Below are 25,392 nucleotides of genomic sequence, written 5' to 3' on the forward strand. Positions count from 1 at the left end.
AGAGGATTGTCAAAATTACAACCAAGAAGTAGTCACACGCCAAGCACATTAAGTGGTCTCCAGCAAGAACTGGACATGTTCACTCTATCTTTTCAGTCTTTTATCTCTATTACTCCTTCCCTCCAGGGCTCAGCAGGTAAAAACCGTGGGAAAAATACCTCGAGGCCAAAAGAGGAAACACTGGAGCTGGGGGCGGGGACTACGAGATGTCCACTGCGCGTGCGCGCCCTCTCTGTCAGGTTCTGGTTTTTAGGCGGTCGGGGGGGGGGGGCGGGGAGGGGCAGGTGGGGTAAATAGGGCTTCGTTTGTGACGGTTGCCTCCGGTAGCCTGAGGGAGTGGCCGGACCTCGGCGGAGCCGCGGGCGGGCTGGCTCAGCGCAAATCTAGGGCTGGAAGGGTAAGTTGGAAAATGGCGGAGGGAGAAGAAGGAGGAGCTTCACTGAGCGGGAGGCTGGCCTCGCGGCGGGGGCGGAGGCCCGAAGACTTTGAGGGGCTCGGTGGCGCGGCTCGGGCGGGAGACAGACGGGCTGCGCCGCGTGCCTTGACTCTTTGAGGCCTTGGCTTGGAGGCACTGGATTCCCCGACCCGTGGTTGCTCCAGGCGGTGGGCGGGCGAGTGAGGGAAAGGAAGGGACTTCCGTTTCCTTCTAGGCTGGGGCCTGGCCGCCGAGAGGAGTTGGCACTTCCAGATTGGGGCTTGGGCCGCCCCTCCTCCAGGACCCTCCTCTCAGCACCGCGCGGGGCGCCTCGGGCGATCTAGGCCGGCTCTCCTGGCGAGGTGGGTACTGCCCGGACGGGCTTCCGCCTCCCTCCCCTTTCCTTCTCTCCCCTCCCCTCTCCTTCTCTCTTCCCTTCTCTTCTCCCCTCCTTCTCCTTGGGCCCCGCGCTGCGAGGGAGGGCAAGAGGGCAGCCCCTGCCGGGCGCTAGTGGCCCGCCCGGGGTTCGTGCCCAGGTTCCGGGACTGGCGAAGAAAGGCGTGGGTGGCTTCAGGCCGCCTGCGTGCCTCCTCAAACCCCGTGACCCCTAAGGTAAATCGAGTCCAAGAACTTTCTTAAAAAAATGATCAAAGGGGACCCCCCCCCCACCCCCCTCCATCTGATGCCTGTGCCAGGTATGGAGCTGGGTGGAGTGTGTCTGGTAAGAGCATGTGAACAGAAAGAATAGAAGCCAAAGACCTTCCGGAAGAGGAAATTAGCTAGTAATTCTTTCCAACCTTTGTCACCTCCCCAGCATATTCTGTGAGTAAAACAAAATTCAGTCTAACTTTCAGTTTCATTATTTTAACTCCATAATACACTTAATTGTTTTCTCATCGGGAGGAGGGAGAGTGGTTATTGCTGACACTAAGCAACAGCCCTCTCCACCTCCAAAAAAAGAAAAACGTCAATCAAAGCTTTGTAAAAAAAAAAAAACCTATCAATTTTAATAATCTACTACTTTGTTTTCAGATATAATTGCATCACTACTTATGTCACAAATGTGCTACCATGATAGTTAATGGCAGAGAAATTTACTCTTGTAAGGTCGGAGGTTTCTATAGTGCTTCTTTTCTCTCTTTTTTTACTTAACATTTGTTATATCCAGTTCAAGAGAATACTGTGACAGCCATCTTAGAATTATCACACTTTTTTTTTTCACTGTATTTTTTTTTTTTCATCAATCAGTGATTTTATTAACTCTTATCTTAAACTTTTTCTACACATTTTTTCCTGTTATTGAATTATCACACTTTAGAACTGGAAGGGGTCTTAGTCCACCCATGATATTTACAAAAGCAGAAACTAAGGCATAGGAAGATGTCATGGCTTGCCTAATGCTAGTCGATTCCTTGCTGTTGCTCTTTCTGTGCAACTGCTCCACTTAGCCTCCAATCAAGACAATGAAGATGTATTCAGTGAACATTTCTGAAGCATATACCACTTTGTGCCATACAACTGTGCTACCTACTTAAAGTGTATTTAACATGTTTATGAAGCCAGTGCTTGTGGTATTTTTCTTCATCATTGAAGAAGTTAAAAAGATTTATACATACACATCTAGATGTATGTGCTCAGAAAAGTTCTTGAAGGATGTACAAAGAAAATGTTAACAGTGGTTACTTCTGGAGGTTGGAGGGAGGCTTTTTATTTTGCACCTCACGTGTGACCTAAGGTACTGTTTGAAATTCTCACCGTGAACAAGTATTGATTTTAAAGCTAAAAACAAGTTTTAAAGTTTTCACACATGTATGTATATGTATATCAGTATAAACAAGTATCAATGGTATGTGTATATATATTTATATACCCATATGTATTTATGTATCAGTGATTTGTAAAATCCAGAGAGGTTCATGTCAGCCCAACTGGCAAAGCAGGCCTGATTATCTGATGCTCATATTTCATCTTTGGTTTTCTCCTGTTGCTCCTAATGTAAGAAGGTAACGATATTGTATTTTATTAGTCTTTATATAGTTTTGGAAAATGTGCTAAGCTTTTAATTATTGAATAATTAACAAATTATAACATTCAGGATATCAAATTTGACACAAAAAAATTCTGAACGTAGAAATCTTTGTAAAAATCATATAAAAAAATTAAGACAGTAAAGGTCCCTGGTGATTAGTAGTTCAGCTCTTTTGTTTTTATTACCAGGTTAAGACGCAAGAAAAAAAAAGTGAATTGCCCAAGGTCATATATCTAATTATTAACAGAGCTTGGACTAGAGTCTAGGTCCTAGTCCAGTGCACCTTGTACTACACCTGTAATTTTACTGCTTTCTAGTGCGTTTGATGACTCCAGCGAGGTGGGGGAGAAGGGAATACTGACTAAAAGTCAGGTCCATTTCACTAGATAAGAATTACTGTAATTAATGACTCAGTTAACTTGTATAGAGCTTGAAATATTTAACTAACATAAATGTTCCCCTTGTATTTGGTTGTAAACATTAACTTGTATTGTGCTTGAAGTATTTAACTAACATAAATGTTCCCTTGTATTTGGTTATAAACATTAACTCATTTAGTAAATGGTTTGTTTATATTATAAATGCTTAGAGACTCCAAGTGTGAAATAATGATATTTTCCTGTTTTTGTTTGGTCCCATATTTAAATCTGGTAGCTGGCACTAACAGATTTTAAAAAACCCGCTGATTTATTAAAAAAAAAAAAAAACTTACTGAGCACCTACAGTATATGCCAGGTATTGTACTATGTGGTAGAATCCCAAAGATGAATATGGCAAAATAGATGCCCTTGTTCTCTTGAGGTTGGGAGATTATCATGAGCTGTCATGTCTCAAACTTTGTGGTCTAATCTGGTAATAGTATTACAGAATGTAATCTGTGGCACAGTTTAAGGTCATTGTGTGAGTAGATTTGAGGAGGTTAAAAACAGTAGTGGAACAAATATTATTTTCACATCTTAGAGGTCACGTGGTACAATGGAAAGAGCCTTAGATTGAAAGCCTGAGTTCCTGTGTTGACTTTGTTTCTGATTAGCTGAGGGATTGTGAGCGAATCATTCAACCTCGTTGCCTCCATGTTTCTTTTTCATAAATTTTAAAGTATATTTGTTCCACTTAATTCAAAGCATGAAAAGAGCATTTGGAATATTATATAAGAAAAATGTATCTGCCATAAGAACTTGAGGCCAAACTTACGTTATATGTTAATCTACTCTGCATATACTTAGTAGGTTGTCCTTTGTATGATAAAAGCATATTTATGTCCATTTTGTAGAACTTGGCATGGACTTTTATTTATAATTATGATATAGTTGTAGCTGTGCTATTTGATACATTTGGGGATTTTATTTGGTATAATTGGTACCCAGTCTTTGTTCTGGATACATGTGATTCACTGTCATTCTGATCTGCTTCTATAATACATGAATATTTTCAAGAATATGGGTTGTGGTAAAAAGCGAGGTTTACCTGCATTGACTGGGAATAGCTTGAACTCAGATGGTCAGACAGAGGTTGAACTGAGTGAGTTAAAGCTAATGTCCTAAACTGGGCAAAGCTGGTGCCACTGTGTATTCTCTGGTATATCTGTAAATACTTATATATGGTTTGAACTTTTATGCTTATTCCTGTAATGATTTTTTTGACCTCATAACACAGACTTCTCAGCATATATTGCTATGTGATGTGCTTTTTGTGGCTCCACCTAATTTTTCAAGCCCTGAAAGGGCACAGAGCCTAACATTTTTTACCTTACTGGACTACCCTTTCTACAAATAATTCCAATAGTAATTTCCTTATACCTTTTGTTATTGTTCAGTTGCTCAGTCATGTCTGACTCTTTGCAACCTGATGGATTGTAGCCTGCCAGGCTTCTCTGTCCATAAAAGTCTCCAGATAAGAATACTGGAGTCGGTAGCCATCCATTCCCTTCTTCAGGGGATCTTCCTGACCCAGTGATTGAACCCACATCTCCTGCATTGGCAGGTGGATTCTTTACCATTGAGCCACCAGGGAAGCGTCCTTACACCTAGATTGGTCATAATCACTGGGTTTGCATTTTTTCCCTGGTGGCTCAGATGGTAAAGCATCTGCGTACAATGCGGGAGACCCGGATTCAGTCCCTTGGGTCGGGAAGATCCCCTGGAGAAGGAAATGGCAACCCACTCCAGAATTCTTGCCTGGAGAATCCCATGGACGGAGGAGCCTGGTAGGCTACAGTCTATGGGGTCGCAAAGAGTCGGACATGACTGAGCGACTTCACTTTCACTTTCACTGGCCACATGATCTTTGATGAGTAACAACCAGTCAGAAAATCACTGTTTCCCAATATTTCAAATGGGTGTAGGATGTGTAGGTTAAATTAGCTACCACACATGAAAAAATTGTAGATTATAAAGCACATTACATATTTTAGTTATTATTGGAGGTAACATGGTAAAAGAGGATGGGCTGTGAAATCACACAAGTTCCTGGTTAAATTCTGACCTTTGAAACAAATAGGATTAGAAACTTAGTTTAAATTCAGCATGTTTTAGTAGATTAGAGAAAATGCATATAGTTAAAATGATGAGGTAGAGGGAAATGAAAATTGGTCTACAGTGTTTAAAACACATGGAGCATTCATTAAATATGTTGTACTATTTTAATGTGGCTTGTAGTCACTGTAGCAACGTTTCCTTCATTTTGTGTCATTTTTTAACTCAATCCCAATGGAAGACAAACCTACTAAATGTTTGCTTAGGGACAACAGAGTGGCTTTTGGAAAGAGTACAATATTTTTGCTGGGGAAAAAGAAAAGATATTGCCCTTTATCAAGAACTTTTTTCTGTACTTGCTTGTGATCCCAACATGATCATGGAAGAGAATACTTAATCCTGAGAAAGATTTAGGGTAGTTACTACCCATTCACCAAGTCATTTATCAAAAAAACCTCAGAATGGCATTTGTGGAACCATCTGATTTTTTCCAGTACCATGGCACCCCACTGCAGTACTCTTGCTTGGAAAATCCCATGGATGGAGAAGCCTGGTGGGCTGCAGTCCATGGGATCGCGAAGAGTCGGAAGTGACTGAGCAACTTCACTTTCACTTTTCACTCTCATGCATTGGAGAAGGAGATGGCAACCCACTCCAGTGTTTTTGCCTGGAGAATCCCAGGGACAGGGGAGCCTGGTGGGCTGCCGTCTGTGGGGTTTCACAGAGTCGGACACGACTGAAGCAACCTAGCAGTAGCATCCTGATCACTCTATCAGCATAAGTTATCTGCTGCTGCTGCTGCTGCTACTAAGTCGCTTCAGTCGTGTCCGACTCTGTGCGACCCCAGAGACGGCAGCCCACCGGGCTCCCCCGTCCCTGGGATTCTCCAGGGAAGAACACTGGAGTGGGTTGCCATTTCCTTCTCCAATGCATCAAAGTGAAAAGTGAAAGGGAAGTCTGAGCGAGTATCAAATAGAATAAGTTCTGGTTTCTGTGGCCTTCATCAAATCATTTAATTTCCTTATGCTTTAATTTCTTTATCTGAAAATGAAAAAGTGATTTCTATTATCCTGCTTAGCACAATTATAAGTAAATTATGTTGAATAAGTTTTGCCTTTGGATGTCAAATATAATGATTTTACTTTTCCGTGTTCTTGATTCTGAGCTGCCCTTTTGTAAAAATTATTTCAGGGAAATTTTTGGCTGAAGATCAGGGGAGACTGCTTTCTTACCAGTGCCCAAAATTATTTTCTCAAGGTATTAAGTGAACAAGTTTAGAACTCCAGCAATAGATATCACTCAGACATTTTTCAGTGAAATCTTTTCTTTTCAACTCAAGTTAACAATAAGCAATCAGGTATTATTATTACTAATGTTTCTCAGCCTTCTCTGCTAGTGATTTACCGCTACCCAGGCAGTGGACCAAAAGACATGTGTTCACAGCCAACCTCTTGTACATAACCTGGTTACTGCTTTTATCTCTGGGAGTTGACCTGTATCCTCTTTTTCTTTTTTTTTTTGGCCTTGCCACAGCATGCAGGATCTTAGTTCCCCAACTGGGGTCAAACTTTGCCATCTGCCGTGGGAGCCTGGACTCTTTAACCACTGGACCACCAGGGAAGGACCCCCTTTTTTTAACTTGATAATTGACAATAATATTACAAAGTAGCAAGTTGACAAATTCTCAGAATAGGCAAAAAGATAAGGACCTAAGAATACATTCTTTCCTCTCCTTGTTATAAGTTATAAAAATTATTTTCTGTGAAAAAAGAGCCAAAACCTTGCAATAGCAGGCCCCACTAATGATAGCTTGCTGCTACTGCTGCTGCTATGTCGCTTCAGTCGTGTCCGACTCTGTGCAACCCCATAGACGGCAGCCCACCAGGCTCCCCCCCCCGTCCCTGGGATTCTCCAGGCAAGAACACTGGAGTGGGTTGCTATTTCCTTCTCCAATGCATGAAAGTGAAAAGTGAAACTGAAGTTGCTCAGTCGTGTCCGATTCCTAGCAACCCCATGGACTGCAGCCTACCAGGCTGCTCCATCCATGGGATTTTCCAGGCAAGAGTACTGGAGTGGGGTGCTATTGCCTTCTCCCAATGATAGCTTACCATGCCATTTTATTCACAGGTGAAGGAAACATTGTCATATGGCAGATAGCCAAATAACACCCCCAGCCTGCTGGGCACAATTGTATAAAGGACCTTGACTAATCAAGAGTCCAACTGCTTTTTTCTTTTAATTAGAATCTATTTGCTGGATAAAATTTAGAAAATTAAGAAAACTGTAAAGAAGAAAATTAAAGTCAGTAATCCCAGTACCCAGAGATAACCACAGTAGAGTTTTAATATGTAATTTAGCCTAAATCTTTATATATTACTCAGTCGTGTCCAACTCTTTGCGACCCCATGGACTGTAGCCTGCCAGTCTCCTCTGTCCATGGAATTCTCCAGACCAGAATACTGGAGTGGATAGCCATTCCCTTCTCCAGGGTATCTTCCCAACCCACGGATCGAACCTAGGTCTCCAGCATTGCAGGCGAATTCTTCACTAACTGAGCCACCAGAGAAGCCTCTTATATATTGGTATTTTTTATAATTGGGGTTATATTAGACAATATTGTTTTATAACAAGCTTTTATCACTTAATACAACATCATGAACACATATTTGTGTCCTTTAGTAGTGTCAGGCAAGTGTATGCTTCTCGGTTCTTGTCTCTTCACAATGATTTGGAGCGATAGACATTAAAGCCCTCAGTGCGTCACAGCTCTTGGGTCTTGAACAAACCGTGTCATAGCTCTTAGACAAATGAGTGTTACAGCTCTGTTTTATTTAGAAGATAGCAGGAGAATCCATCCTCGAAGAAGAGAGTGGAGGAGCACGCGCGTGGGGGTGGGGGAGAGAGAGAGAGAAAGAGCATTCGCACGCGGGGGAGAGAGTGAGAGAGAAAAAGTGTACGCGGCGGGGGGGGGGGGGGGGGGGGGGGGGGGCGGCTGGCAGCGGGGGACCTGGCTCCTCCTTTTATATGTCTTCTTCCCCCTGGGCCTGCACTATGCAAATTGGCAGGAGTGCTGTTCTACCTGAAGTCCTCACTGGGGTCCTCCTCGGACCTTTCTTTGACCTTCCTTTGTTGTATTTTCTCGGGCTTTTCCCTTCCTTGTCTTTTAGCCACTGCCATTTTGGACTCCTTTTCTCTATTCTAACTACCTAACATTAGTATTCTACAACCGAAGTTTTTAAAGGTTGCCTAGTATCTACATTAACAAAATGTTGTCCTCTTTTGTTGGAAATGAGTTTTTTTTTTTAAATAAATATTGCTGTACTGAACATCCTCATATACATATTTTTAAAAAACATCCTTGATCATTTCCTTAGTGTTATGCTTTAGTACTAGAATGGCTGGTTCAGAAAGTAACCATATATTTAAAGCTTTTAGAATGTATTGTCAGATTGCTCTCGAGAAAAGGTGTACCAGTTTTTAGTTCCACCAACAAGAATGACTGTTGTCCTTTATCTTCTCATCTGCTGGATTTTTATTGTTAGTGGTGGCAATCTCTGCCAGAACGTACAAAAATGGTATCTTTTGAAATGTTTATTTCTTTGATCACTCATGATATTTAACATTTTTGCATGTTTGTTGGCCATTAGTATTTGCTACTTGTAACTTGTTTTCTGCTGAGATGTTCTTTTTTTTTTTTCCCATAGATTAATATGAGCTTTCAAGCTTTAAGACTATTCCTGGTCGAAAATAAGATAGATAAAAAATAAGTGGTGATAGGACACACTGCTGTGTGAGATCACTTTAATATTGACGTTAAAAACAAACAGGAACTTTCCTGGTGGCCCAGTAGTTAAGACTCCACAATCCCAGTGCAGGGGGGCAGGGGTTCAATCCCAGTCACACAGTATTGCCAACATTTTAAAAAATGCAAATGAACAGGAGGACATTAAGTCCAACATATTTTATAAGAGTAAAAAAATTGTTAGCTTTAGAAAAGCCTGGAAGTGAAGGTGCATAACTGTGTGTGTGTATATTAACATTTGTGTTTTTTAAAATGCTGTAACACATCTCTGAAAGACTGTGGGAGAAACTGGTAAGAGTGATTGCTTCTTGGAAGGGAACTGGAGGTTTAAGGTACAGGGGTGGAATGGATGCAACTTTTGTACCTCTCGAATTTGATCATGTGTGTATTTTCTCTTTTTAAAAACATACATTTAAAGTTCATGTTCAGCAATATGAAATTGTGAGGTTATGATAGATTCATATAGTCAGATACTAGTCATCCAGTTAAAATAATGTTCTAATCTATATAAAAATTGATGTGGAGAGATGCTTATGATATATTTTTAAGTAGAAAAAAGCAAATTATAAAAATGCCATATAAGTCCTCATTAGAAATATTTATAATGTACATGTATACATGTACACAGAAAAGGGTCTTAAAGGATAAACGTATTAAAGTATTCACAGTCTGAATAATAGGCTTCTTTTTTCTCCTCTTTTAAAAAGGAAAACCCTTGTTTGTATTAAATATTGGGTTGGTATCCATCATGAGATTTTGTCTTTCTGCCTATTCTGATTTTAGCATAGATTTTTTATCTATTAATAGACTCTGAATAAGCATAAACAGTATTAATCTATGCTGTGGATCTACAGTTTGGGCTATAGATGGTTTGTATTTGAATCAAAGACTTGATTAACAAGCACTATAAATTGTCTTAAGTACTGAACAGTTTTCAGCAAAATGGAAGAGGGGATACTAGTGATTTTGAACCTTCTTATGATCTTAAGTGAATTCTTGAGCCCCAAATCTGTGTACTCTTCATTCAAAAAAAAAACAAAACAAAACATTCTTTGAGGGAGCACAGTCTCATGATTTGCTGAAGAAAAGATGACGGAATACCTTACTGTGGGTCCATTCTGAGAGAACTATACCTGCGGAGTTAATTATTATAAACAGTTTGGCAAAGATTGGAGGTCTGGGCTCAAATTTAAGTATTACTATGACTTTCTAAATTAAGTGTAGAACATGTAATTGATACTCCCTTTGTTGATTCTCAGCATGGCCTTTCAGGTATTTACAGAAGTAGGCTTCATGATCAAGCATATATTGTAGTCAACAGTATTAATAAGTTGATGTTATTGACTGAGCTTATGGGCTAAGTGCTCCTTAATGCCATTCAGTTATTTGAGTGGCTCAAATGGCAACCCACTCCAGCTTTCTTGCCTGGAGAATCCCAGGGATGGAGGAGCCTGGTGGGCTGCCGTCTATGGGGTCGCACAGAGTTGGACAAGACTGAAGCGACTTAGCAGCAGTGCTTAATTTTAGGGAGAGAACTTTTGATTTTATTGAATGTAATTAACCTCAAAAATGTTCTGTTGACCATTTAACTTAAATGAAAATATGCTTCATGGTTTGAAGAACCTAGTAGTATAAATTAACAATTTGACTAAAAGTTGAATTTTTGTGTCAATGCATCATAGTATAATAACTGAATTTTAAAAATCTGTTTTTTAAAAATATACCCCTTTTGTTGAAGACAAGTAGATTTTTAAAATTCAGCTTTTTAATACTATGTTATATTTATGTAGATACCTTTTTTAAGATACTACAATTTTGTAAATCAAAATGCTGTTTCTAAACAGGGAACTAACTAATACTTTAAGATCATTATAAGAGGGATTGACCTCCACTGGGTCAGGGAGAATGTTGCTAGTTTGATGAGATCTCTATGCTGGATCTTCTGTAGGGCCAAGAAACAACTGATGAAAAAAATCTTAAAATATTTCTACACATAATGAGCAAAGAGAGAATCTTAAGATAAATTTTAAATTATGGTGTTTTGGGTTAGCACACATAAGATTTTTATTATATTACTATGAAAAATTGTATGAATCATATTTTTGAAATGTGATTTGAGTTTTACTGTTTACATAATATGCATATATTTCCTATTTTGGTCACATTTTCTGGTCACAGTGGCATATTAACAATTTTTACTACTCACAGTGATTTCAAGAGTCCATTGGAGGTGGTGGGTAGAATGTGGAATAGTGTCAGCTGTGACCAAATAGAGGTGGTTCAACATTCATTCTTTTGCCCAACATTGATTAAGCACTACTGTGTCACTCATTGCTTTAGGAATTGGGAATACAAATGTGATAGGGCAGAGCCCTTGCCATAAAGGACCTTCATTCTAACAATATAGGTACACCTATAAACATACACACATGCAGTCATTATTCAGTCTTGTTCTAGTACAACTTGGGTCTTCAAATTATTTAGAAGATATACTGAGGGCACAAAGAGTAGTCATTCTATACTAGGGTTTTGAGTGGATGAATCAGCGAAGATGTCATAGATGAAATTCTAAAAACATACGTCTTCTGAGTTTTAAACAGGTGTGTGTGTGTGTGTGTGCGCGCGCTCAGTTGTGTCTGTGCAATCCTATGGACTGTAGCCCACCAGGCTCCTCTGTCCATGGAGTTCTCCAGGCAAGAATACTAGAATGGGTTGCCATGCCCTTCTCCAGGAGATCTCCCCAATGCAGGGATCAAACCTGCATCTTTATGTGTCTCCTGCATTGGCAGGCAGGTTCTTTACCACTGTGCCACCTGGGAAACCCTTAAACAGATGCCTTTACTTAATTACATAATGTGTTTCATTTGGCATGGTAGTACTGCAATGGGAGCTAATAGGGTTATATTGCTTGCTTACATTTTGTCATATTTATAACGTTGTTTTAGTTTCTTTGGGCTGCCATAATAAAGTACCACAAACTGAGTGACTTAAAACAGTAGAAATTTAGGGACTTCCCTGGTGGTCTAGTGGTTAAGACTCCGAGCTTCCACTGTAGGGGAAGCTAAGTCCTTGGTTGAGGAACTAAGATCCAACATACTGTGTGACCAGAAAGAAAGAAGGAAATTTATTGTCGCACATTCTGGTAACTAGAAGTCTGAAATCAATGTGTTGGCAGAGCCATGCTATCCCTGAAGCTCTGGGGAGAACCTGTTCCATGCCTTTCTCTTAGCTTCTGGTATTGCTATTGATCCTCGATGTTTTCCTTGGCTGGTCAGTACATTAAGACTCCAGTCTCTGCCTCTATCTTCACATGGCCATCTTCCTTGTGTTTCTTCTGCGTTTTTGACAAGAATATCAGTCATGTTGGATGACGGCACCCTAATGACCTCATCTTAACTTGATTGTATCTTCATGGACCCTATATCCAAATAAGGTCATATTCCTAACCAGTGGCTTAGGGCTTCAAAATATCTTTGAGGGGGCACAATTCAACCCATAATAATCACTTAATTCCTTTTTACTGTGCCACATCAATATAGTTACTTAAGAAATGCTTTTTTATGATGAGGTTAACAAGGCCCTTGGTTGCAGGGATAATGGTAAGTATTTTTAGTTCATTAAATGAGCCTGTAGTGACTGAATGAATTTCTCCCAGAGACCAGAAGGGTAAAACACAGGCAGGTTGTAGAGATCTCTGAGCTCAATAAAAAAAGATGAAAGGTTTTGCTGCTTATTTGTTAAGAACAGCAAACAAACAGTGTTTTGTTATTCAGGTGCTCCTTGACTTTAAAAGATTTAATAGGTATTTGTAATAGTTAATTTTCAGTCATCAGAGATAGTTCCCTAGTATATCATCTTAAATAATTAAATTTATGTAAATCTTCAAAACTGCTTTCTTCGTTGTCTTGTACACATATGAAACTGCTTCTTAATTTTTTTCTAAGATGCTGTGGTAACTGAAACTCATGATATTATGGAATAGATTTTTTAAATTACTTTTGCCATAATAATTGCCTACCAAATAGGATTCAGTTTAAGAAATTACTGTTAATCTTCATTTCAAGTAAGACAGATTTTTATTAGAAACCTTAATGCTTAAATACATTTTGGAGTAGTATTCTAGTATTTAAAAATCACAAAACTATTTCCTTGTTTGGGATTTTTTTTCAATTAATCAAAAATTTATTTAATTTTTTTTTTTTTTTTTTACCATTTAGAGAAACTATCTTTCAGAAGGGAATCATTTGATCCTTCATTGTTTTAATAGCACACAACTGTCATAAATACGTTCATACTAGCCTTATTTTAAGATGAATTATTAAGTAGCTTTGGGGGGAATTATTCATAGACCACAGGGAACTTCATAATATTCTTAATTTCTATGTGCATGCATTATTACAGTGCTTACGCACACTGTCCAATGATAAATACCAAAGAAATCAGGCAAAGAATGAAAACTGGCAGCCTCACCCTTACTTGTCATAAGTGGATGTGTGGGAAATAAATTGCCCAATGAAAATAATATAGGTAAACTTGACTTGTCAGTGGTAAATACCACAGCTTTCTCTTAAAGTGTAGGCAGTGTTCCTAGAATAATCCCACTGAAGAAAATGCAAAATCTTTACATAAAAAAGTGCACAAGTTTTTCCTATGTGTAAAAGTCTTTAAGTGCATTTTATATCCAAAACAATTTGCACTACTTGAATACAGATCTTCGTCAACTTATAATGAGGTTGCATCCCAAGAAAACCATCCTAAGTTGAAAGTATCATAAGCCGAAGATGCATTTTATACACCTAACTTACCAAATATCATAGCTTAGCCTGTCCTACCTTAAATGTGCTCAGAACACTTACATTAGCCTACAGTTGGGGAAAATCATCTAACACAAAGCCTGTTTTATAATAAAGTGTGGAATATCTCTTGTAATTTATTAAATACTGTACTGAAAATGAAAAATGGAATGTTTGTATGGGTAGAATTATGAGTCTATCGGTTGATCTTCTTGATTGCCTGAACTGACTGGGAGCTGCAACTTGCCCTGCTGTCCAGTATCACTAGAGAGTATCAGACTGCACTAGCACAGGAAAAGATCTGAATGTGTATCACTTTCACACCATTATAAAGTGGAAGAATCACGTCAAACCATTGTAAGTGGGAACCGTCTGTACCTTAAAAAAGTTCAGAAGCCTACCAACATATATATAGTAGCACACACCCAAAACAAAAGAATGCTTTCCAGTGAGATTGGGAATGAGGATAAAAATTAAAGGAGAGCATCTCCTGTATTACCAGAGTCAATAAAATTAGCTGATTATATAATCTATAGGATAGACAAACATCAATGTGAAAAACTCACAGAATTTCATAATTCAGGAACATAGCTTCAGTGCTTCATAATGTAGAAAGAAGCTCCTAAGAATAGCCAATTGGTTTGATTTCTTAGAAGTTAGAAAAACTGCATTTCAGAAAATGATTTGTAACAATTAACAGCAAACACACAATATTGTAAAGCAATTATCCTCTAATTAAAAATATAATAACATTAGCACAAGAACAACATTAAGAAAGAAAAATACTGGGGGAATTCCGCAGTGGTGCCGTGGTTAGGACTCTGCGCTCTCACTGCCCAGGGCCCAGATTCAATCCCTGGTCAGGGAACTATGATTACCCAAGCCTGGGGAATGGCCACGCCTCCTCCCCCCCAAATACTGGGTACACAAGAACTGAGGTCCTCAGAGTACCAAAAATATCTAAAGAGAATCAGACTTCACATTAGAATTTAAACAATGTAGTTAAAGGAAAAACTAACTGGAATCTTTGTAATAGGTTAAATATTTAACTCTTTCAAACAGAAATAATCCTCTTACATAGTTCTAAAAATGTGCATCTAGTTTTCCATATCAAAAGCACATAATTTGATTAGCAGAGCTCCCTTTGTTTTAGACTTAAAATCACCTCTGATCCACCAAAGTTTGTACTAACAGTTACCAAACTAATTAACATTTAAACAGCTTTATTGAGATACAATTCGCATACTATAATACTAATTTTGAAGTGTACAGTTCAGTGATTTTAATGATCAGAGTTGTACAACCACCATTACAGTCTCAGTTCAGTCAGTCAGTTCAGTTGCTCAGTGCAACCCCATGGACTGGAGCACACCAGGCCTCCCTGTCCATCAACAACTCCCGGAGCTTACTTAAACTCATGTCCATTGAGTCGGTGATGCCATCCAACCATCTCATCCTCTGTTGTCCCCTTCTTCTGCCTTCAATCTTTCCCAGCATCAGGGTCGTTTCCAATGAGTCAGTTCTTCGCATCAGGTGGCCAAAGTATTGGAGCTTCAGCATCAGTCCTTCCAATGAATATTCAAGACTGATTTCCTTAGTATTGACTGGTTGGATCTCCTTGCAGTCCAAGAGACTCAAAAGTCTTCTCCAACACCACAGTTCAGAAGCATCAATTCTTCGGCACTCAGCTTTCTTTACAGTCCAACTCTCACATCCATACATGACTACTGGAAAAACCATAGCTTTGACGAGATGGACCTTTGTTAGCAAAGTAATGTCCCTGCTTTTTAATATGCTGTCTAGATGGGTCATAACTTTTCTTCCAAGGAGCAAGCGTCTTAATTTCATGGCTGCAGTCACCAACTGCAGTGATTTTGGAACCCCCCAAAAAATTAATTTAGAATATTTTAATTACTCCACAAAGAAACCCAGTAACCATTTGCATATTTCCGATTCTCCTCCTCACCCAGCTGTAAGCAACCACTAATCTACTTTCTCGTTCTATTTACTTTAAGAAATTTTAAACCTACAACATGATTGTTCTCATGCCTTTTCCAGGTCATTGGCTCAGAGGTCTAAATGTTCTTAAATTAGCCAAATTTACAAGTCCTCAGACATCCCTCACTCAGAAAACATTCAGCATTCAAAAGATGGTTTCATGATGTTCCACCTTACGAGTTTTTGATCTGGAACATGTGTTTCAAATTCTGTTCACACCACTTTCTAGGAGTGCTAAACTCATTTAATTAGAAGGAATAAAACCATTCTGTCCAAACTCAAAACTGAGTTTGTTCTATATGGGTTAACCATTTCCAGGCTTTCAATAATAAGAACAGCTTTAGGACTCTAGCATGGTACACCACTGTCTTCAGTAATAATGTCTTTATCCTTTGGCTCAGTGTTTTGGTTCAATCTGCTGTGGATAGCCAAGAAAGCTATTACCAGTAGATTGGCAGTCCTACTGTTCCTAACGTTGTTCTCCTGTTTACTTGTCTTGTTATTATGGTAAAGTTGTAAAGTTGTGACTGTTGGCAGTCATCCTGTTATTTGATCAAAACTCTGGGGAATTCCCTTACAGTCCAGTGGTTAGCACTCCATGCTGCCACTGCAGGGGGAACTGGTTCGATCCCTGGTCAGGGAACTAAGGACCCGTGTACCACACAGCCAAAAAGAAAAACAAAATTGAATCATTGTGCTGTACATCTGAAACTAACATGACATTGTAAATCAACTATACTGCAATAAAATGTAAAAAAAATAAAGCCCTTCCCTGAAACTTCTCTACCACTAACCTAAAATGTCATTAGCAGCTGATAGTCCTGTGCTGAGCCAGACCTCCTGGAACAAGCCAGGGTGTAACGATCCATGGGACCCACTCTAAGCCATGTAATGTCTCCTTTAGGTTCAAACCATCCCAGCTATAGAGCCCCAGGGAGTGGTCAGTGTTGTGTTTGTAAAGATGAACTAGTCCTATGATGTGTTTCTGGGGGAATATCCACATTTGTAATGGAAGATACATCTTAAGTCTTGGTGCATACCAATGACTAGATCTGGCTTTTTTCTTTGGTTAACGGACCATCCGTTAAAACATTTTCCTTCTTCATTAGCATGTCAGTACCAAAGGCACTGTTTGCTTCTTTCTGTTTTTCTGTGTAAAAATCCTAAGCAGCAGGTTGGTTGTTGAAATCGCTTTGTGATAATTATCATCTTTATATATAGATGGTAAGTCTCCCTCATATAGGCTAGTAAAATGTCATCATTAGGTATCTTAAGAATATGTTGCAGTAATCCATGAAACTCCATTAAATGTCCAAGGTTTGCTCTTTGTGTTGAAAACTGACAAAATTTGGTGCCAACCTGCTCCTCTCCAGGCTTCCTGGGCAGCTGCAGTCAGGCTGAGTGCAGGAGCTGCAGCCCAAGAGTCTGCCACTTACCAGAGGCACCTGCATAGAAGGCTTGGGTCTCGATGCTGGGCTCCACAGGGCGGCTGGGGCCGCCTGTCTCTGTGGTGGCTGGAGGCACAACTCCGTCCTCCCTCCCTCTGCTTTAGTGGGTGCAGAGCGCTCCCCCCCCCGGGGGAGGGGGATGAGGGGGCAACCAACCCATCTACCTCTTTGCTCTCGGCTACATCCCCCACAACCAGGCCTGTGGTGCCAACCAGAGAGAAGTTAGGCAAAAATATTATCACACATTTTGGAGAAAAAGATCACCTTAAAATATTTTACCCATATATTAAAAATTACCTCCAGGTCTTGTTTGTGAGTATATATTTTTGCACAGCTGCAGTCTGATATACATCCTACTTTATATCCTTTACCCATGTAGAATAACCTTTGTTCTGTATATTTGACAACTTTAATAATAAAAACGTGAAGGAAATAGAAACTCTTGTATTGTGTGCAGATACCAGGTAGGTAGGTTTTCTGTTTTTCTCTCCCCGCCAACTCCCCATAGTCCCACGTTATTGCTAGAGTAGCAGTCAGTCTCCTCTCTTTGGTGCATGCCTATGGCTATTTTTACCCAGTTGACTAGGCTAAATATATATATGTATGTGTGTATAAATATGTATACATATAATATGCATGTTTATATTTGTATACATAGGTATGCACACATGTATATGTACGGGTGTATGTATATTTTATGTATGTACAGGTATATGTGTATTTTGTGTAGGTGTATGTATATTTTAAACACATCTCACCATGTTGAAATCTTCCATACCCCTTGTATAAACATAGACCACTGCTTGCTGATTCTTTTTATGCCAGTGTTGGCTTTCAGAGTGCCATTTTTCTTAACCACTGTTCCTTCAAGGTTCCTGACTGCCTAGCCCCTTTATGTCAGAGCTTTCTTGGACATCTTTCTCTCTGTGCAAGAGAGAAAGTAAGAGTGCCTTCTTACTTTCTGCTTACCCAGTTCAAAGTCAGATTTTGCTTTCACAAAGAAGCCTTAAGTTATCTCAGCATACTTTATTGCACTCAGCCCTTTTCACATCCAAAGCCTTCTCATTCATACCTCACTTTCTCTCTATTCACAATTCCTCTGCTCCACATATACTTATTTTCTAAATATCTTTCCCACCTTCATTTCACTTAAATTCAGTTTCTTAAAATCGTCTCCCTTCACTTTCTTTTGGCACTTTTTTCCAATCTCAAGTTTTCTGTCTTTTGTCAATCAGTTTTTCTCTCTTTTAACTCTTAACCTTTCTGGTAGTGGTTTTCTCTTCTACAAAAGCCCCCACTCTGATAATGTATATGCAGTGTTCAGTTGAGTGGCTCTGAATAAATACCTGCTTTTCAAACAAGAGAAATCTAAACTATTAGCATGGAAATAACCCCTGGGAAGATAAGGTCTCCACTTGAAAGCTTCAAATAGAAATTCTCCTGCTGGTGTTGAATGATGGAGCTTTATCTAATAGTATCTGAAATAGGATGACTACTTGAACCACACAAAATACTCACCATTATGAAATGAAAATAGATCATTGGTTTTACATTTCTGTCTGTTTTGACTGACCTGAGAAACAAAACTTACTACCTCAGAGAAGATAACTTTCATATGTCTGAGATTATATTCAGCATTAATTCTTCAGGATAATTATAGACTTAGAAATGCTTAATCCTGTCTCCTGGTCCATGCCAAAGTCCCTTCCAGTGATGAGAGGAACTCAAAATCTACAAGGCAACCCAATTCATTTTATACTGATATTGATTGTTGTAACTATTCATCCATCCCTGTACTGGGTTAAAATGTACTGACTGTAATACATATTAATTAATTCTAATTCTGCCCTCAAGGTAAATAGAATTTGGATCCCTTTTCTACATGACAGCCTTTTAGATCTCTCAAGGTAGTTATTCTGTCCTCTCCACTGCTCTCCCTACAATTTTCTTTTCCCTTTGAGATAAATACTTGACTCTTCCAACTATTCCTCATAGGATACCACTTTCATCATCTTGATTGATCTCTATGGACATTGTACTTTGTTAATATCCCTTCTAAAATGTTCAGAACTAAAAATAATACTCAGTATGTAGCTGAATTGAATCTGAATGTTGCACATCTGGACATGAATGCAGACTGAAGTTGTTTCAAGTTTTTTAGCTGCCATGTGATGTTGGCTCTTGATGAATTTGTAATTAACTAAAATCCCAAGATTTTAATCTGGAGATTTGCCTTCACATGACTTCTTTCCAAATGAGGATTCCATCTTCCTTTAGGTGTACAACAGATTTTTAAAGTCAGAATGTAAGGCTTTACACATATCCCAATTTTATCTCATTAGCTTGTCAGCTTCCCTTGGTGTCTTTGAATTTTGATTTTTATCGTCAAGCTTATGCTGATTTAAGAGTCTTAAAGCTATCTGGGAAACAATCAAAAGTCGTGGAGACTATCTTCCAAAAATTGTTGTATGCATATATATCTCAGCTCTTGAGGTGTATATGAATTAATATAGTATCTTCCAGACCCAGGGGTCAAAGCCAGGTCTCCTGCATTGCAAACAGATTCTTTACCATCTGAGCTACCAGGGAAGCCCTATATGAATTAGTACCAGTATAAGTTAAGTCCAGGAGGACTGCAGTCCACTGCCAGCCTGCAAGACAGAAGCCTTGTGTTGAACATTAACTCCAAGAGAGATGAAGTTCAAAACATACTGTGCCAACATAATGCCAAAAGAGCTGTTAGTTCCTCCCAAGAAGACAGTCATTGTGACCATTCCTTTATTTTGCCTTTGACAGGCATATGCAGAGCACTGTATCATGAATAAAGTGAGATTCTGAAGAACCAGGTTTGCCTGGGGCAACTCTTAATTTGTACCTCTTGTCTCAATGTAATTACTAGTAACATCATCTTTCACTTTTAAAAGAGTTCAGGTTTAGAGGATAAATTATCTTGGCCACTCTTCTCATAACCCAACCAGTTCCTTTTAGCATTTATCTTGGTTAAATATTACAGAGCTGTAATTTGGCATCTCTAATGAGGCTGCAATTGTATTTCTTTTCCATTTGAACAGATTGTTCCTTGTCTGTGGGCAATTGATAGCAAAAGTAACTGTAATTAAGGTCTACATGTGCTTAGTATTTTTCGTGAACCACCCTCTAGAGGGCACTGTTACATACATTTGAAATGATCCAGTTCCAACAAGTGGTCTGTGTTTTACCTGAAAATCATAAACACTTGATGCTCTTAAAGAACACATTGGAACCAACGTTGTGAGTAAAACTTATCTTTTGCAAAGCAGTAGAGAATTATTAAAAATTAGTTCATTAACATTCTGAGCATTTTTTTAATTGTAAAAACTGAATTTTGATGCCTTGAATATACAGTGATCCATTATAACAATTATGCATAGACTTAAGAATCTGCATATGTTATTCTTTCATGTTTTTCCTAATTAATGATTTTACATGGTTAGTAATTATAACATTCTGCATCACATAGTTTCATGTTTATATAAAATAAGCACTATAGAATGAATAGTTCCGATCTACTTGTTTAAATATTACTTTCCTTTAAAAGAGAAAACAGAAATGCTGGTTTTTACCTTATGACCTGAATCATGTGATAATATATTCATAGAATTCTAGTATTTAGAATGTTTCTTAGAGATTGTGTGATAACTTTTAAGTCATTAGTGGATAATTTGTTAGCTCCTAATATCAAAAATATATTGCCTGTGTTTCACATTTTAGATTTCCTAATGTAATGTTCTCTTTTTAGAAAAGGTGGACAAGTCCTATTTTCAAGAGAAGATGACTTTTAACAGTTTTGAAGGATCTAAAACTTGTGTACCTGCAGACATCGATAAGGATGAAGAATTTGTAGAAGAGTTTAATAGATTAAAAACTTTTGCTAATTTTCCAAGTAGTAGTCCTGTTTCAGCATCAACGCTAGCACGAGCTGGTTTTCTGTATACTGGGGAAGGAGACACTGTGCGGTGCTTTAGTTGTCATGCAGCAGTAGATAGATGGCAATATGGAGACTCAGCAATTGGAAGACACAGGAGAGTATCCCCAAATTGCAGATTTATCAATGGCTTTTATTTTGAAAACAATGCTGCACAGCCTACATATTCTGGTGTCCAAAATGGTCAGTACAAAGCTGAAAACTACCTGGGAAACAGAAATCATTTTGTTTTAGAAAGGCCATCTGAGACTCATGCACACTATCTTTTGAGAACTGGACAGGTTGTAGATTTATCAGACACCGTATACCCAAGGAACCCTGTCATGTGTAGTGAAGAAGCTAGATTAAAGTCATTTCACAACTGGCCAGACTATGCCCACTTAACCCCAAGAGAGTTAGCTCGTGCTGGACTCTACTACACAGGTATTGATGATCAAGTACAGTGCTTTTGTTGTGGTGGGAAGTTGAAAAATTGGGAACCTTGTGATCGTGCGTGGTCAGAACACAGGCGACACTTTCCTAATTGCTTCTTTGTTTTGGGCCGGAATATTAATATGCAAAGTGAATCCTCTGTCGTGAGTTCTGATAGGAATTTCCCAAATTCAACAAATGCTCCAATAAATCCAGCCATGGCAGATTACGAAGCACGGATCATTACATTTGGGACGTGGATGTACTCCGTTAACAAGGAGCAGCTTGCAAGAGCTGGATTTTATGCTTTAGGTAAACTTTATTATAAAACTAGTCTAATAAATAACTTTCCAACTGTCTCAGGGCTCCTAAAAAGTAAATAGATGCCATTTGCCCCCCATACTGGTCATATTTAGGTGTAAGCTGGCATGGTTATTTATGTTAGTAGTATTCTGTGAACCCTTTTGTTAAATCTGTAATATACCACAGGAATTTATGTGGAAAAGACTGCCATATTATGAGTAATATGAATCTTTGTGTAACTGTCTTTTGGGAAAGAATGACATGCAAAAGATGATAGATATCCCTGCTAGAAGCATAGGTCTGATAGTAATACTGACTATAATTTATTGCACACCTATATGTGCTCAGTAGATGTATTACATGCATTTTCTCTGTGCCTCACAACAACCCTGTAAGAAGAGTTAACATGAGAGAATTTACCTTGGCTGATGTTAAAATTGATACCTGCCTTTTGTACATAGACTATATATTTGAAAGCTGCCCTATATATTTGAAAGATGTCTTATTGCTTAAAATGAGCACTTTCAAATGGACTACTGTAAACATGTCAGTCGGAGAAGGAAATGGCAACCCACCCCAGTATTCATGCCTGGAAAATCCCAGGACGGAAGAGCCTGGTGGGCTACAGTTCATGGGGTCACAGAGTCAGACATGACTGAGTGAGCACAGACATATAAGTAGAGAAGGAAAGGCCATCAGTATGATGGCTTCCAGGAATATTCAGAAAAAATATACCATTATATATCTAACCCATTTACTTTAAAATTGAATAATGCCCCAAACCAAAATATCAATTATTTCTATATTTTATTTATTCAGTATCATAAGACAGTCTTGAAAGTTTATTGTCATATAGCTATAACCTTAGAGAAATTTATCCTGTAATTTCATTATGCTCAACTTTATTGTTCTATAGTTTGAAAAAGTAAGTGTAGTATTGATGACCCCAAATGACATGTTCTTAATAAAGTAATTACAAAGTTTTCACATAAAAATTGGGAAATTTTATTTTTGTCTCCTGTAAGTAAGTGTTAGTTGCTCGGTCATGCCCCACTCTTTGCAACCCCATGGACTACAGTCCACCAGGCTCCTCTGTCCATGAGATTTTCCGGGCAAGGATACTGGAGTGGGCTGCCATTTCCTTCTCCAGGGGATCTTCCCAACCCAGGGATCGAACCCTGGTCTCCTGCACTGCAGGCAGATACTTTACCGACTGAGCTACAAGGGAAGCCTCCTGTAAAATACCTCAAATTGAATCAGTAAATTTAGTGTGTGTTTCCTCCTCAAATGATCTTATCTATTACTTAGATGTGAATTCAGATATCTTATTTTAAGGTGTGAGCTTTTCATGTAGTTTATAAATGCTTAATTTTATAGTATTTAAAAGGCTATTTTTGGGTAAGGTTGTAATTGCACAAATACATGTGTTTTTACTTGTGTGCTTCTTAGGTGAAGGTGATAAAGTACAGTGTTTTCACTGTGGAGGAGGGCTAAATGATTGGAAACCCAGTGAAGACCCTTGGGAACAACATGCTAAGTGGTTTCCAGGGTAAGATATTTAAATATTCATTCAGTGACAGGCAGGTTGGCCAGTACATATGCAGCGGGAAGACTTAAACAACTTTTCACCTCAACTATTTTTACCTTCACCAATGGCTTGAAATTCACACCATGTTTATAAAAATGGGGTCACCTACTTTATATACATTAAAAAAAAAACCCAAAACACTTAAGCCTTTTCCGGTGACCAAAACATTCATCATTTATATATCATACCTGTGACATTCAGATGATGCTATTTCTAAACACCAAATTAGGAATGTATGCTTTTGTTGTTGTTGGAAGTAGGCTCTTTAATGATGGGCATGAGAGCCCATGTTATCAAGGAGATTCCTTGAGAACCCATCACACCCTCTAGCAAATATTACTGAATCTCACTGATTCTAAGACATACAGTTGTTCACATTTTCAGCTCTGAAATCAGGACACATCTGGTGGTGGGTCATAATTTAATTGGCAATGGAGATACATAGTATAGTAGTATACATGTATACATACTATACATAGTATAATCATGCTGCTTACCATCAGTGGCATCTTAGAATGATGACATATTCTAAGTGTCTTTCTACCATCTTGCCTCTTTAAGGCACACAGATGTGTAGTGTACAGTGATGTGAATTTTTGGCCTACAAAATAGTACAACTTAAAACTTTAGAATGATTTGGAAGTCTTAACCTTCAGATCAGATCAGATCAGTCACTCAGTCGTGTCCGACTCTTTGCAACCCCATGAATCACAGAAACACTCTTAAAAGGAAAGGCTGAAAGCCTAAAAGATTCCTTTAAAATGTGCAATTGGTTAATCTCTAAATAAAACTCGTTAAGATTAACTATTTAAGACTTGTTTTTAAATGTCAAGGTGCTAGTTTAATAACTTGTTTAAAAGCAACGTTCTCAAGTTGATATTTTTGCTCTACTAATATTAGCATATTAAGATAACAAAGGGAACATTTTTTAACATTAAAATGATAGTTGGATAGTCAATTGAGTAACATTTTATTTGGTGGCTCTCTAGAAATATCAAAAAGCAAGTTAATAGAATTAAGATGATTCTATCTTTACTTATACTTTACTAATTGATGAGCTACTAAAGTTTAACCTTCTTTTGTTTGTTTAGCTGTAAATATCTGTTAGAAGAGAAGGGAGAAGAATATGTAAACAATATTCATTTAACCCATTCAATTGAGGAGTCTCTGGTAAGTCACATATTGTAGAATACACATTTTCAAATATTATGTATTTCAAATATTATGTATTACACCTTTCTTGGTGTAAAATTCACAGTATAGTATTTTAAATTAATAATGTATGATGAGCCTAAATGGGAGATCTTGAAGAGTGCTTGTTTTTCTTAAGCTGAAGCAAATTTGTGAAAAGGAGATCAGGATGAACCAATTTAAGGATCACTGTAAGCAAAAATGGACTTGAAGAACTAAAACACTTAAATCCCTCAGCCTTCTGAAATTAGACTTGTATAATGTGTTTTGTACTGATAGTTTTAACTTTTCACAGACAGTATTTAAAATCTCAAAAACATACCTAAATTGATAGTGTGGCCTGGGGTGGCTAAGGCATCAGTACTTTGTGGAATGAGCCCTGGACTAGAATGAGACACAAGAGTTGCCATTATGGCCCTGCCATGAACTGTTTAATCTCCCTGAGCCTCAGCTTCTTGTCTGTAAACTGAGTGGATTGGAATCTTTTAACTTCGAGCTTCATCAGGCTATGCCTCTTGTGAATATTCATATATTGAATTGGAATAGAGCTAATTTATAAATTCACGATAAACATAATTTTTCAAATTGAGGTAATTGCCTTCTACCAAAAAGAATTCTAACTTACAATTCTTATTTGCATTTTAGGGGAGAACTGTTGAAAGAGCACCATTGTTAACTGAAATAATTGGTAAATATACTTTTTAAAATATTTTAATTTCATTGCCAATATTACAGTTGTTATTTATAAGGTAGAAAGGTAAGCCGATTCTTTCAAGGTATTTTTCTTTGAGATAAGATTGCTATAAACTTAAGAATTAATGAAGTGCCTATACATTTAAGTTGGATATTTATGTATTGGGAACATTCGTTCAGAGGTTGAACAGATTTTCCAAGTTCGAGAGGAACAGCTGTAAGCTGTACATTTTCATTTCTGTTAAAATCCCCCAAAAAAGAGTTAAGTGAATTTTTGTCAACA

At 38.3% G+C, this 25,392-nt stretch overlaps 1 protein-coding gene and 1 pseudogene across 9 annotated transcripts in view; one reads left to right on the top strand and one right to left on the bottom strand.

Moving 5' to 3' along the window:
- Window positions 1-279: 279 nt before the first annotated feature.
- The window catches only part of XIAP (X-linked inhibitor of apoptosis), a 39,994-nt gene continuing 14,881 nt past the window's right edge, over window positions 280-25,392 (top strand). For 2 of the 9 annotated variants that reach the window (XM_059883281.1, XM_059883275.1), the window contains exons 1-5: window positions 482-777; window positions 20,738-21,646; window positions 23,087-23,186; window positions 24,317-24,395; window positions 25,062-25,104. In XM_059883281.1, the coding sequence (XP_059739264.1) occupies window positions 20,770-21,646; window positions 23,087-23,186; window positions 24,317-24,395; window positions 25,062-25,104 (1,099 nt within the window). In that variant the 5' untranslated portion in view covers window positions 482-777; window positions 20,738-20,769. Of the gene's footprint in view, window positions 398-481; window positions 1,238-20,030; window positions 20,230-20,737; window positions 21,647-23,086; window positions 23,187-24,316; window positions 24,396-25,061; window positions 25,105-25,392 lie in introns of those variants that run through there. The other 7 variants (XM_059883277.1, XM_059883278.1, XM_010821346.4 and 4 more) reach the window with 7 other exon arrangements.
- Window positions 15,970-17,735, bottom strand: LOC784659 (partitioning defective 6 homolog beta-like; annotated as a pseudogene).

The sequence above is a fragment of the Bos taurus genome, chromosome X (assembly GCF_002263795.3).
Source record: "Bos taurus isolate L1 Dominette 01449 registration number 42190680 breed Hereford chromosome X, ARS-UCD2.0, whole genome shotgun sequence".
Classification (NCBI taxonomy): domain Eukaryota; kingdom Metazoa; phylum Chordata; class Mammalia; order Artiodactyla; family Bovidae; genus Bos; species Bos taurus.